Source organism: Geotrypetes seraphini, chromosome 7, assembly GCF_902459505.1.
Source record: "Geotrypetes seraphini chromosome 7, aGeoSer1.1, whole genome shotgun sequence".
In the NCBI taxonomy this organism is placed as follows: domain Eukaryota; kingdom Metazoa; phylum Chordata; class Amphibia; order Gymnophiona; family Dermophiidae; genus Geotrypetes; species Geotrypetes seraphini.
In genome coordinates, this window is record NC_047090.1 from 103,858,372 (window position 1) to 103,872,906 (window position 14,535).

Consider the following 14,535-nt stretch of genomic DNA (forward strand, 5'->3'; position numbering starts at 1 on the left):
GCCCACGGTCTGTACTAGTGCTGCCCGCTCTTTGCAGCGTCCTCCGGCTTCCCCCCTGGAATCCTACTCTTATCTTCAGATAATTATCCCTTAAAATTTTATCTCATCGTTTATTCTATTACTTCAAAGTTGAAATGTAATTCTTGTTTTTAGTTTGGATGTAATCCCCCTTGAACCGCAAGGTAATGGCGGAATAGAAATCACTAATGTAATGTAATGTAATATAATGTAATTACCACAGTCTGCAGAGAGGATTGCCGGTGCTGTAGCGATCCTTTCAGGCTGCTATCATCCTCAGCAGCACGTTCCCTCTGCCGCGATCCTGCCCCAGACATCAGAAGAGGGGCGGGACCATGGCAGAGGGAACGTGCTGCGGAGGCCGATGGCAGCCTGCAAGGAACGCTACAGCACCGGTAATCCTCTCTGCAGGCTGCGGTAATTAGCTGAAACTAAGACCGGGAAACCAGGGGGGGAAGCTGGAGGACACTGCAGAGAAGGGGGGAACATGCAGGCCTTCGGAGGGGGAGGTAAGATTTATAAATTATAAAGAGTTTTATTTCATACAAAATTGTCATTTCTTTAATAAGACATTAACTATTTTTGCTGCGGCCCTCCAAGTACCTACAAATCCAAAATGTGGCCCTGCAAAGGGTTTGAGTTTGAGACCACTGCCCTAGAGGATATGGCAGAAACTTTCAAAAACAGGGTTACAAGACCCCCCCACCACCACACACACACAATTTTGCCCATAGGCTGTAACAGCCTTACTAAATGTAACATGTGCTCTGAAGGTGCTGAAGCTGCCTCAGCTCAGCTCTAAGAAATAGCTGGATCTGGGAGAAGAATCCATGTCTCAGTCAGTGCGTGCTCCAAATGTTGAGATCTTCAGGCTGCCAGTTAGACTGAAGTAGGACTGATCCCCAACCCCCACATAACTGCAAAAATCGCAGCTGGCACCTTGAGAAGCCCCACTGAGTTTGCGGATGCCTAACAGCCTGCTCTCAAGCCCCTGCGATTCAGTAGGTGAGCTAGGTTACTAGGGTTACGGACTCTGAGCTCCATGAAGTTTTCTGCAGGCTGGCCAAACAAGTCCCCAAGGGATTAACCTGCTAGCTGCAAACCCAAGTCTTCTTCTTCTCTATGCAGGCAGAGCTTTCCCCTGCATTACAGAGCTCTAGTGTACCAATAGCCAAAAAAACCCACAAAAAAATACTGAAAAAAATATTACAGAGCAGACCAGAAAGACACCTTCTGGCTCATGTGCAGCAGGAAAAACTGAAATGGGCAGCAGAGACCTCTGGAGGAGGTGGCAGAGTTGAAAACCTGGAATGGATTCCTTCTGCATGGCTCGCAAGCATGCGGAGAATACCCTACTGTCCAGAATGACACACCCATTGCACTAGTGTTTTCAGCTTTATATTTTTATGCAATGAGACATCAAAACTATGACATTCATTTTCTCTACACACCTCATGCAAATTTAATAAGCGGTGTGATTTAATATCATGGTTTTATGCTGCAAGAAACTACCATCTGCTGGTGAGTTACACTAAATACACTTGGTATTTAGAAAACAAATGGTTCTCTAAGTAGACAAATAAAGTTTATTTATTTATTTTATTTTTAAAAAATTCTATTCCGCTTATCAACTAGGCGGAATACAATTTTCACATACATAACTTAAGAATGACATGCATAAAATGTACAAATGCTACATCTCTAAACAATTCAAAAATAAAAACATCAAAACCCTCATTTCAAGATTTAGTCTTTGTAGGAAACTACCGACATCTCCTTATTTATGAAATGCTCTGACAAATAGATGAGTTTTCAGCAATTTTTTAACAGATTTAAAGTCAGAACATAATGTTAATGAATCATTCATTGCATTCCACAACCTTGGACCAGCTACCGAGCTTGCTGCCATCCAGGTCTTTTTATAATGCACGTCATGAGAATATTCAAGGGACAATCTCATTGTGATTTGTGAATGTAATTCATAATTTGGCATATTGGGCTTGACCCTTCTATTGATCTCTTGTTTTACACCTATGCAACTTATATTGGAGTGGGTTTGTGTTCAACTCTAGGATTGCTCACTTTCCTACCAGCATGTTTTTAGTTTTCTCAGTTCTTTTTGAGTAGCACAATGGTATGAACAGGGCTGTGGTGTCAGAGTCGAGGAGTCGGAGGAAATTTCGGGTACCTGGAGTCGGAGTCGGAATCAGAAGTACAAAAAACTGAGGAGTCGGAGTCGGAACATTTATCTACCGACTCCATTTTTGAACTTGGCATACCAATCACAAGCGATTCTTTCAGCTATAGCACCTACTATATACACAGCACAAATGTTGCGAGCAGCTTCTGCGGCCTTAGAACCTTGATTAAAAGCAAAAAGAAGGTGGTGTCGAAAATGCTCATTTCTCTCAACTTGACATTCCATTTTAACGATCTGAAAATTAACCAGTGCTTTGGACTCGGAGTTGGAGTCGAGGAGTCGGAGTCGGAGGAAATTTCGGGTACCTGGAGTCGGAGTCGGAACATTTATCTACCGACTCCACAGCCCTGGGTATGAAGTAATATTAAGTAAAGAGAATGTGTAGCCTATATCAGAACATACAAGGTGCAAACACAGTTCTGCTATTAAAATTTATGTATGGTTATTATTTTTATATTAATGTTTTATATTAGGGCTGGCCTGATTCAATAGTAATAGTATTTTGACTTTGCCTCGTTTAGATTGCTGGTACAATCTCTCATCCTGAGCACTTTGGACTATTGTAATATCATTTATTTGGGATCTTACAAAAAAAACTGTTAAAAGATTGAGAATTATTCAAAACACAGTTGTTCATCTGATTTTCGGATTGAAGAAATTGAACACATTACTCCGTATTATAAGAAATTACATTTGGTTACCAGTAGAAGCAAGAATGATATTCAAATTTGGTTATTTGTGTTATAAAACACTTTTTGGTATCTCACCTAGCTACCTCTGAAAAACATTTTGTCCTTTTAGATAAAACTCGTATCTCATGTACTTTGTTTTCATTTCCAACTTCTAAAAGATGCCAATATAAAAGATACCTTGATAAAACACTATCTTTTCAGGCAGGTATTTGGAATAAAACCTTAAGTGATCTATTTCTGAATTCATTTTCATATTTAACATTTAGAAGATCTTTGAAGACCCAATTATTTGACAGATTTGTTTGAATTTCTTACTGGTTTGACTAGCTCTACCTATGCTGGTGTACTTTTTTGCAATGTGTTTTGTTAAGTGTTTTGATGTGTTCTCGCTGCATACTTTGCAGTTTATCTTGATGCGAACTGCTCTGAACCACAAGGTATAGTGGGATATAAATAAAGCTATTATTATTATCTATCCCTGGGCTAACTAGGATTGGGACTGCTGAAAAGTGATCATTCTTAACTGCTGTCACTGCACTATGGTGAAACCTAATAGACAGACACAGGATGCAAACATACAAATTTCTGGAAGGAGCCATGATCCGTGACCTCTATTTTAGGAGTCACTGTAGAGCAAGGATTAACTCAGTCCTCAGAACACACCCAGCAAGTCAGGTTTTCAAATTCTCATAATGAATATGCAAGAGGGATTTGCATATAATGGAGGCAGTGCTTGCAAAGGTAGATCATGCATATTAATTGTTAATATCTTGAAAACCATACAGGCTTAATGTGTCCTGGGACTGGGTTGCGAAACTCTGCTGCAAAAATTGAGTTAAACAAAAGAGGAAGGATTCTTGAGAAATTGTGAATGAAAACTCATGATGTTGTAACTGATAAAGGCTAGTTCATAGTGAGCTGGAAGCCCAAAGAAGCAGGAAAAAACTTCTGGCCGCCTACCCAATTCCATACATACTGAGATTTAAAAACAACAAAAAAGAATTGAACATACACCTAAATATCACAAATGCTTTTTATTACAGTAGGTAGGCATAACTTATCTAGAAGAAAAAACTAAATTTAACGCTAGAATGTAAAAAATTATTGGCAAGACACATTTGACAAATTCATATGCTCAATGTCAGGGCTGCTTTTGTGGTGAATTCTAAGACTCTTTGCATGGGTTTGACATACTTATCATTTATGACATACTTCTTATTTAGGGGGGGAAAGCATTCTTTACATGGTAGATACTATTAAAAAAACAAATAAATATAAACAGATTTTGTATGTTAATCTTTACCAGATTTATCTTTGAGGTAATACAAGCAGAAAGGTCTGTAAGTCCTTCTACCCCCCACTCCCCCCCCCCCCAACTGCTCAGGTCTGCCTTAACATTCCTTAACATTTCTCTCAGCAGCAATACAAAGACACTGCCTGAAGACTGATCTGAAGCTTTTCTCTGATGCACCCTACTCATAGGAAGCTGTGTCAAAAAGGGCAGGGCACTTCAGACTAAAGGATCTGAATCAAGCTGCAAGGCAGCATCTGAGTATCACTGCTGATGAAAAAAGAGAAATGTTAAGATAGACTGGGGGGGATGTGAGCTTCAGAGCAGAGGGAGCTGGAAGGAGAAATGCTGGACATGGGTTGAAGGATGAGAGATGGTGGTGGTGGAAGGGAGGGAGAGATTCTGGACCATGGTGGTAGGACAGGGAAATGTTTAGAATGGAGGCAAAGGGAAAGGAGATGTCAGACTACAAGAATAGGAGGGGAAAGAGAGAAAAGATGCTGGACTACAACAGTAGAGGAGAGTAGGTGGAGGGAGGGGAGAATGCTGGGAACTATGGAACCACATAGGAAGACCATGAGGTGAGAATGTCAAGAAGATTAATGAGAAGGATAGCGAATACGGAAGACAGAAATGCAGTAAAGGAAAGTAGCTAAATGAAAAGGGAGAAAAAGGTTCAGAAAGAAGTAGAACAGGAAATAGGAGATCTAGGGGATGAAAGAAGAAGATGGATCCCTGGGATGATAAGGGCAGGAATGATCTCCACTGACATCTGCTCCAAAGGCTACCTTTTAGGACAGCTTGAAAATCTTAGCAGCAGTGCTGCAAGACTACCACTAGGGTTCAGCAGCATCATTTTGAAGTAGGCAGCCACTGGAACAGGAGTGGTTATTGCTCCTGTCCCTATCACCCATGGGGTTAATCAGGGTATACGATCAGCTGTGGGAAGGAGGGTGGTGAAGGAATCAGGCTGGAAGATGGGTGATGTAGACAGGTGGGGAGTGTAAACAGGCTGCTATGAAATGATGAGGGTGGGCTGGTTGGCTAGATGTAAGGGAGCCCGGGAAAGGAGGATGCAGGGATTGCTGAAGCAGTGGGAGAGTGGCGATAATGGGAGCATTAATTGGTGGGGGCACCAATACAGAAAGGTAGCTTAGGGTGCCACAATCCCTTGAGCTGACTCTGTATTCAGTGCTGCTATCCAGATAGCATTGGCACTTAATATGCATGGAGAGCAATGACTGATGCTCACTATATGGATATTTACAATATTCAGTGACTAACCGCATAGCTATGCAAATAAATTTAGTCCAGGAAAATGGCTGAAATGTCACCAATTAATCACAGTGGTTAGCAAAATGCCCATAATCTACCCTTGCACTATGTGAACAGCACAAGGAAGTCCATAAGGATATTCAGTAGCATTATCCTGACAACGTGACAGATGGGGCACCTACCCATATACTGGTTGCTTCTCTATGGATAAGTGCTTTGTAATATCCAACTCTAAAATCTTAGAAAAAAAAATATCTAGTACACCTACCTAACTTCTCCTTTTTCATATTCTTCTCCTTCCAGAAAAATCCTAGTTTTAATCTTGTGGAGAAATTAGAAGAAAACAAAAACCTACTCACCGTGCAAACTGAGATCTCATCACCAACTCGGATCTTGTTCACCTCCAGCAGTTTCTCCAGCATATGCTGTGTGTGTAAGAGCCAAGAGAATACTAGCAGCAGCTCTCTGCTACCCTGTGATCCATCATATGGAAGACAGTAGAAGTCTAAGTTACCATAGCCATAATACCACAGGATTGATTTCACAAATCTAATTTGAGCATCTGCAAGGTAATATATGACAAATCACTTAAACTGCATTACATTTACATGGCATTTCCCAAAGCATCAATAAAACCACAATAATATAATTCAGAACCCACCAATTAAGTTACAGCACATATAGCCCATTTCCTTCTGCTATGAATTAATTGTTCATTTTTTCAGTGGAGTTTACCAAGCATCAGGTACTGGTAGCCCTTCTGGTAGCATTACCATAATAATGGATCCTTGTCACAGAAAACCATACACTGACTGTAGAGCACATCAAAGTGCAGTTTTTCAAGGAGGCATCCGTTTCTCTTTCCCAGCTACAATGTCAGTATTTAAAATGCAGCTTTAAACACAGCAACCAGCTTCTCAAGCCTACAACCTTCCTATGAAAATATGAAATTCTCAACCTTCTCTATTTTCTCATTTTTTTCTTTTGATTTTTATACTTTGCTGTTATTAGTGATTGTAAACCACTCAGAAGGCACCTAATGAGAGATTTCTAACCTACTACTACTACTATTTATTTCTGTAGCACTGAAAGGTGTACACAGCGCAGTACATTTTAACATAGACAGTCCCTGCTTACTACCTGCGGCCCTCGCTACATTTTCAAACTTTGTTTCAACCCCGGATCATTTTTGAGTTGGGCAGGCCTGTTTTAGTGTATTACTGCAGCATTACCACTAAAGGTCAGGCTTCCATAAATACTTTTTCAAGGCAGCTTTTCAATCCAAACTCTTACCTATGTCTGTTTCATCATTTCCTCTCTAATTCCCTAACCCCTATTTCTTCTATTTGTCTGTTTTGATTAGATTGTAAGCTCAGTTGAGCAGGGATTGTCTCTTACATGTTTAATGTACAGCACTATAGAAATAAGTAGTAGTAGTAGTAGTAGTAGTATATGCAAGTCTATATATGGAAGCATGATCCCTACCAGTAATATTGCACTATTACCTCTAGAGTAGTTGGTAGTTTTGAATCCTGGAGGCCCACAAAGCAGGAGACAGTAGGTATCACTCAAGCCCCATTAGACACCAGGGATCCCCAGGTAAGCTTGGAGATTGCCAAGGGGGGGGGGATCTTGTAGCCCCGAGGAGGGAAAAGGGAGGCTTCCACATGTTGGGCTTGTGCCTCCACTTGGGAGTCTCTGGGGAGGGAGGTTCTTTTTTTGTAAGGTCTGTTCATGCCGGGGGTAAGGTGACAGAAGGGGCTGGTGATGTCAAGGAGGGGGATAGAGTGATGGCAGGGTATGCAAAATGGGGGAGGGGAAGCAGTGGAACCACAAGGCCTGAGATCTCAGGATTTAGAGTAGGTCCTGCAGCAGGCACTTACTCATGCCTTGGAACAGCTTTAAACTCCAACATTTGGGTCTGCCATTATGGACATGGCTCCTAAGTAAAATATTACCATCCTGCTCAAACCACTCCCCTGCCCACACCCTTTTGCCATCTAGACCAAGTGAGCTTCCACACATCTGAACGACCTTTGTTTTGAAATCATGTATATAGTGTTTGAGAGCAAGTAAAGAATCTAAATAAACCTATCCAGCTACTATATTGTATCTGTATTTCTTGGCACCATTCTTCATTGATCCTTCATTAATCCTTTGCTCTTATACAACCTACTAAGTAATTTTTTAATTTTACATTTATATATGTTCATATGTCCATCTTAAAATCGTCTATTAGTAATCTAGTGACTTAGCTTTAAATTGCAGCACACCCCTCTGGGGTGAATGTGCATATTTTGTTCACAGTAGCTCATCATTTGAAGTGCTTTTTTGAAATGGCATTTAAATGTTCAGGTCTTTCCACAATTTGAATGCTGCCATTTAGATTGGTGGCTGCTTCTAAAATAACACTTTAGGCCCCCTTTTATCAAGCCACATTAGGATTTTTTTTTTTTTTTTTTTTCCCATTATTTTTTATTTTCAAATTTTACATAAAGTGTACAAAATATTAAAATACAATTGATAAATACATAGTATCACTTTTATATCTAACACATTATATATCTAAATTTGATTTTCCCCCTCACCCTCCCCCCACCCTTTTATTACTTTAATATATAATATTTTTAATTTTCAAATTTTATAGAAAATGTACAACATGTTAGAATACAATTGATGAATATTCAATAACATTTTTATATCTAATACAATATATTCTAAATAAATTTTATCCCCTCTCCCTCCCCCCACCCTTCTATTACTTTTCATTCATACATTGCATATTGTATAATATATTATAACATATTATGTAGAAATTATTTTCTTTACCCCCCCTCTATGTGTGTCATAAAAAAGATCCATAAAAGAAGAAAAGAAGAAGAAAAGTCCTACTATTTATTCATTACAGTATTTTGCCAATGGCCCCCATATTTTTATAAATTTAGTATATGTCCCCCTTTGTATTGCTATTGTTCTTTCCATTTTGAATATATGACATATTGTATTCCACCAAAATGTATAATTTAGGTTGTTGTAATTCTTCCAGTTATTAGTTATATTCTGAATGGCAACCCCTGTCATAATTAATAAAAGCTTGTTATTTTCTGGTGAAATTTGACTTTTTTTTCTCATCATCATTCCAAATAATATTGTGTCATATGATATTGCAATATGATTTTCCATCAATTTATTAATTTGTGGCCAAATTGAATTCCAAAAAGTTTTAATATAGGGACAATGATACAATAAATGATCTAATGTCCCTGGTTCTAGATTACAGTGCCAGCATTTATTGGACTTAGAACTGTCTAATTTTTGCAAACGTGTAGGGGTCCAAAAAGCTCTATGTAATAAGAAAAACCAAGTTTGTCTCATAGATGCTGACACTGTACATCCCATTCTCCAAGACCAAATTAGTGGCCATTGAGATGCATTAATCTGATGTCCAATCTCAATGCTCCAAATGTCTCTTAGACCATTTTTTGGTTTTTTATTCAAATATCCAGATATTAATTTATACCACAATGCGGCTTGATGTCCTAGGAAGTCTGCTTGAAAACATAAGAACTTTAAACTATATTGATTATTTAATGTTTTCCATTCAGGGAACCCAACCTGAATGGCCTGCTTCAATTGCAACCATTTAAAACTTTGTGTTTTATTAAGACCAAATCTATGTTGCAATTGTGAAAAATCCAGCAGTTTACCTTCTGAAATAACATCGTCTAGAGATCTAATGCCTGCAATAATCCAGTTCTTCCAAAGGATTTGAGCTCCGCCAATTTTGATCTTGGAGTTTATCCATATAGATTGATTAGTTGATTTGTTTATTGGGATAGGTGTTAATTTATCAATAAACCTTAACGTTTTCCAAGTATCCATTAATATTTTATTTTCTCTGTATCTTCTAGGTATGTTAATACTTGGCAGATGAACTAAATTTAGGGGAAACATAAGGCGCCATTCCAAATATAACCAATCCGGTGCATTATCCATAAGTTCTGGGAGGATCCAATACATACCCTGACGTAGAATATAGGCTTGATGGTACCTATAGAAATTTGGAAAATTTACCCCTCCCTCTTTAATTGATTTTTGCAAAGTTACTAAAGCTATTCTAGGTGTTTTACCAAGCCAAAGAAATTTTGTTAAAATGCTATTAAGTTTTTTATAAAAGGACCCCTGAAAATACATAGGTATCATACTCATTTGGTAGCAAACCACAGGTAACATCATCATTTTAATAGTTTGAACTCTTCCCCACCAAGAAATATGTAATGGGTTCCATTGTTCACATAACTCCGTAACTTTTTTTAATGCATATTTTTCATTCTCTTTTATTGTATCTTCAATTGTATTTTTAACTTGAATGCCAAGATATTTAAATCCTTCTTCTTTCCATATGAATGGAAAAGTATCAAATAATCCTTTTACACAATGAACATTCAAGGGTATAATTTCAGATTTATTCCAATTAATTTTATAACCTGAAAATTTGCCAAACTTATCAATTAATTTCAATAAAGAAGATAAGGTAGACTCTGGATTTCTCAAATAAAGTAAAATATCGTCAGCATAAGCCGAAATTTTATATTCCATATCTGAATATGGAATACCTTGTATCTCCCTCGTTTGCTGTATTGCTAACAATAAGGGTTCTAATACAACATCAAATAACAAAGGAGATAAAGGACAGCCTTGTCTAACTCCCCTTTGCAATTGAAAACCATCAGATATCTTATTATTAATATTTAGTCTTGCAATCGGGAAGCTATACAATGTTTTTACCATTTGTATAAATCCGGAACCTATACCAAACCATTCTAAAGCCTGATATATAAAATTCCATTCTACCCTATCAAATGCTTTTTCAGCATCTAATGAAACTGTAAAAGCCGGTTCATCCATTTTTTTTTGATAAGTTTAGCATGTGAAATAATAGTCTAGAGTTATTAGAAGAATGTCTTTTAGCAACGAAACCCGTTTGATGCATGTCTATAATATGTGGGAGAGCTTTGGCTAATCTCAAAGCCAAAATTTTCGCCAAAAGTTTATTATCAACATTTATCAAAGATATAGGCCTGTAGTTTGAAACCAAAGTAGGATCTTTATTTGGCTTAGGCAAAACAATTATTATTGATTCAGCCATAGTACCTTTAATATTACCTTTTATAAGTTGTGTCTGATATAAATTTAGTAAATGTGGGGAAAGGATATTTTGAAATGTTTTATAAAATTCTACTGTATAACCATCACCACCTGGAGCGGATCCAACTCTAAGAGATCTCAATGCTGTTTCTAATTCTTTTAATGATATAGGTTCATCTAAACTCCGTTTTATATGATCAGGAACCTTAGGTCCATTAATTAAATCTAAAAAATCTTTTCCATCTTTTTGTCTCTCCAAATAAGGCTCTGAAGAATACAGGTCCTTATAAAATTTTAAAAATTGTTTTAATATTATATTTGTTTGATTTGTTATTATCCCATTATCGTCTTTTATTCCATTAATATTAGTTCTTCTTTTTTTTGCTTTAAGATAATTTGCCAATAATCTCCCCGCCTTATTAGAATTTCCATAATACACTGTTTGTTTGGAAAACAAATCTCTTCTTATCATTTTTGAAGTTAATTCATTATATTTACCTTTTGCTTTCAAAAGAGCTTGCAAAACTTCATATTCCCATTTACTTACCAATTTAGCTTCTAATATTTTTATTTCTTTTTCTAATTCTATATATTGTATTTTAATCTGTTTCCTAATAAAAGCTGAATATGATATAATATTACCCCTCATAGTTGCTTTAAATGCATCCCATACGTTCTCTATAGATGTATCCTCCACTAAATTTATTTGAAAGAAATCGTTAATTTGTGTTTTAAAATTTTCCAAAAATTTGTCATCCACAAGCAATGCATTATCAAATCTCCAAAGAGGTCTACCATTCTCTAATTGATCTAATTGTAATTCTATCCATACTCCCGCATGATCCGAAATAATAATAGGATCTATGGAAGCTTTAATCACCTGTTGCACTTTATTTGTTGAAACAAAAATATAATCTATTCTTGAAAATGATTTATGAACCTGTGAACAAAATGAAAATTCCTGATCATTAAAATGAAGAATACGCCATATATCTTTCAAATCACATGATTGAACCAAATTATCTAAACCTAAAGATTTTATACTTTTACCTGATTTTTTATCACCGGCTGCTCCGACGCTCATAGGAATTCTATGAGCATCAGAGCTTTTACCGCAGCAGCCGGCGATAATAAATCCTAACGCAGCTTGACAAAAGAGGGCCTTAGTGACTTCAGATGAACCAGCCATTTTCAAAATCACTACCCATAGTAATCAATCAGAAGAGGAGAAACAACAGCATTTAAATGAACATCTTAGTATGGGGTGACCATGAGGGGCCAACAGCATCCTTGCGAGTTCTTTTCCTGTATGTGCCCCAGTCCTGCAAGCTCCATCCTCATCTACACAAACCTCACACACTTTACAATCATAACTGTTCGAGGCTTGTGCGGTTAAGGCAGAGCTTATAGGAATGGGGCAGGGACACTGACAGCAACAAAACTCGCGGGGACGGGAAAATGGAGTTCCTGTGGGGTTGGGGACATATTTGGCCCCTGTGTCATTCTTTAATACAGACTAGTCATGGCTTTCGCCCCTTTGAAGGAGCTTGCCGGGACCTCCCAAGGTTCTGTAACCAGGAGTTTCATGTTTGGGTGCCATGGAAAAGACATGACCTGAGATCAGATCCCACTCAAAAGAGAACACGGAGATGAATGGGGCCGAGGCAGATCAATCTTGAGCTCACAAAGAGAGTCAGTAATAACGTCTGCCAGGGGTGAAGACTTGAACAGCCATCATATGGAGGGATCCTCTCCTGGATCTATGTCCGGGATTCCATCCCGATTCTCAACATAGGAGGCCGAAGTTCCCATTAGGAAGGCCATGCAGGAGAACAAGGCTAAACTTCTGACACCTGAATCCCTGTCCAGCAGACAAAGTCAAGGAGGAGCTCCGCTCCCATAGAAGAAGCACTTTGAGGATTCTTAGAACCGAGGGTTGCTCTTCAGCGGACCTAAATTACATATTTTGGCAATGCATAAACGCCTATCAGAGCCGATTAATGAACTCTGGGGTAAAGACCATAGTAGGCAACTCTCCTTCCCTTTTAGAAGCGATGAGACATCTCTTCTTTGGCTGCAGAACCTCTGCACCAGTTCAGCACACCATGCCACTGTTCCAGGGCTCCTGGGGAAATTTTTGCTCCCTTATGAGGCTCTAAAGCCATGCGCCATACCCCAGAGGCCACATGAGAGCCAAACTTGAAGTTTCCGCCTTCCTGCTTCAATCACACTGCCTATCCTACACAAACAAGGCATGATATAGGGATATTAGAGTTAGAGGACTACATCCCTGGTACTTTGGAAGCAAAACAAGGTGTTTTGGAGAAGTTTGAGAACTTAGAAAAAAAAAATCATGAAAATCCAAGATGGCCACTGCTGGTGAATTTATGCTAAAAAAAAAAACCATCTTAAAATAATCTCAAGGCTGACAAAAAAAACACTCAAAAACAGGATTTTATGGAAGAAGGACCAAAGTCCTAGCTGTAGACCCCCCCCCCCCCCGATTTTTCCCACAGACTCTCACAGCCTTACTCACAGACCTTGTGCTGGGTAAATGCTGCTGCCTGCTTAAGCTCCTCTCAGGTGTAGCCATTCTAGGAAAGGCCCTCTGCTTCCAGTCAGTCAGGCACTTCGCTGGGACCTCCGAGCTGCCAGTCGGACCTCCACAGACTGACCCTCAACCCCCCAGACTTCTCACGAAAAAATAAGACGAAATACAGCTGGCACCATGAGCACCCTGAAGGAACACTATTAGTGCTTAAACAGCTTGTGTTTAGCCCTTGACCAAGTCAAAGGGACGAGCAAACACAAGGGGAATGGACCTTGAGCTCCACTAATCTTCAGCAAGCTGGCTGAAACAGTCTCTCCACCTGCTGTCAGAGAAGCATAAACCCATCCCTCTATGCCGGTCTTGAGGGACAATAAAGAACTTTGTTTATGTCATGCACTTGCCATCTCTGAAGGTTGTAAAGTCATATTTTAATTCAGGGAATAATACACTACTAAAATTCCAGTACCCTAGAATGAAGCAGTTGAATACTGACAATACAGAAAATTATGTTGATTGAAAACATGCCAAAATAAACTAAAATGTCACTATTTTGCCTCTTTTATAAATGCAATAGCTCTGGTTTAACAGTTACTGCTTCAAGACAAACTCTCTAAATGGGATACATCTTGACTGCCATATTCTACAAAATGGTACTCTGTATCATATGATCTAACTACTGTAACTCCAATTTCACTTTATCTCTAGACCCCCATAGGGACTAGTTTCCACCAGCCTCATCTGCTTCTAGCTTACCTTGTCTTATTCTTCTTACCTCTGCCTTCAGGCTTTAGAGTTTAACAGCAAGCCATTGATCTATCCTTGACCTTTTTTCATTCCCATCTAACTCATCCTTTCATAGTTTTTAGGTAACAATTTAAAAAAATAAATTTTCTCTCATTCACAAAAAAAAAAAAACCAACCACACAACAGAAATGGTTTTATTTCAGGCTCATAGTATCCACCATATATAGATGTTTTCAATGTTACACTTAAAGTAAATAAATTTGCTGTTTACCTATATTTTCATCATTTAGGTCTCTTGTTCTAGCCCCGCAAACTTCCTTTAGAAGACAACATAACAGCTTCCAGAATTCAGCAGTCTAAGAAATAAAGGACATATCTCTAATTAACCTGTTTTTCACTTCAAATATCTTCCTCTCTTCAGTTTTAACCTACGATGACTAGGATACCATAAAAACATATCAGCTGCTAATGTGCAAAGACACAGAAATGGGAACATGGTAAGAATACACAAGAGTTTAATCTTGACACTGTTCATTATTTTAGATACTATTTTGAAGAAAAATGTAAAGTAAAACCAGCAGATGCTTGGTTACCACAAATCTGAGATAATTAAATG

At 38.3% G+C, this 14,535-nt stretch overlaps 1 protein-coding gene across 3 annotated transcripts in view; it reads right to left on the minus strand.

Annotated features, from left to right (window-relative positions):
* The window catches only part of TEDC1 (tubulin epsilon and delta complex 1), a 130,755-nt gene that overhangs the window by 61,680 nt on the left and 54,540 nt on the right, over positions 1 to 14,535 (minus strand). For all 3 annotated transcript variants that reach the window (XM_033953317.1, XM_033953316.1, XM_033953315.1), the window contains exons 2-3: positions 14,191 to 14,275; positions 5,836 to 6,038 (exon numbers count right to left, since the gene is read on the minus strand). In XM_033953317.1, the coding sequence (XP_033809208.1) occupies positions 5,836 to 6,038; positions 14,191 to 14,275 (288 nt within the window). The remainder of the gene's footprint in view (positions 1 to 5,835; positions 6,039 to 14,190; positions 14,276 to 14,535) is intronic.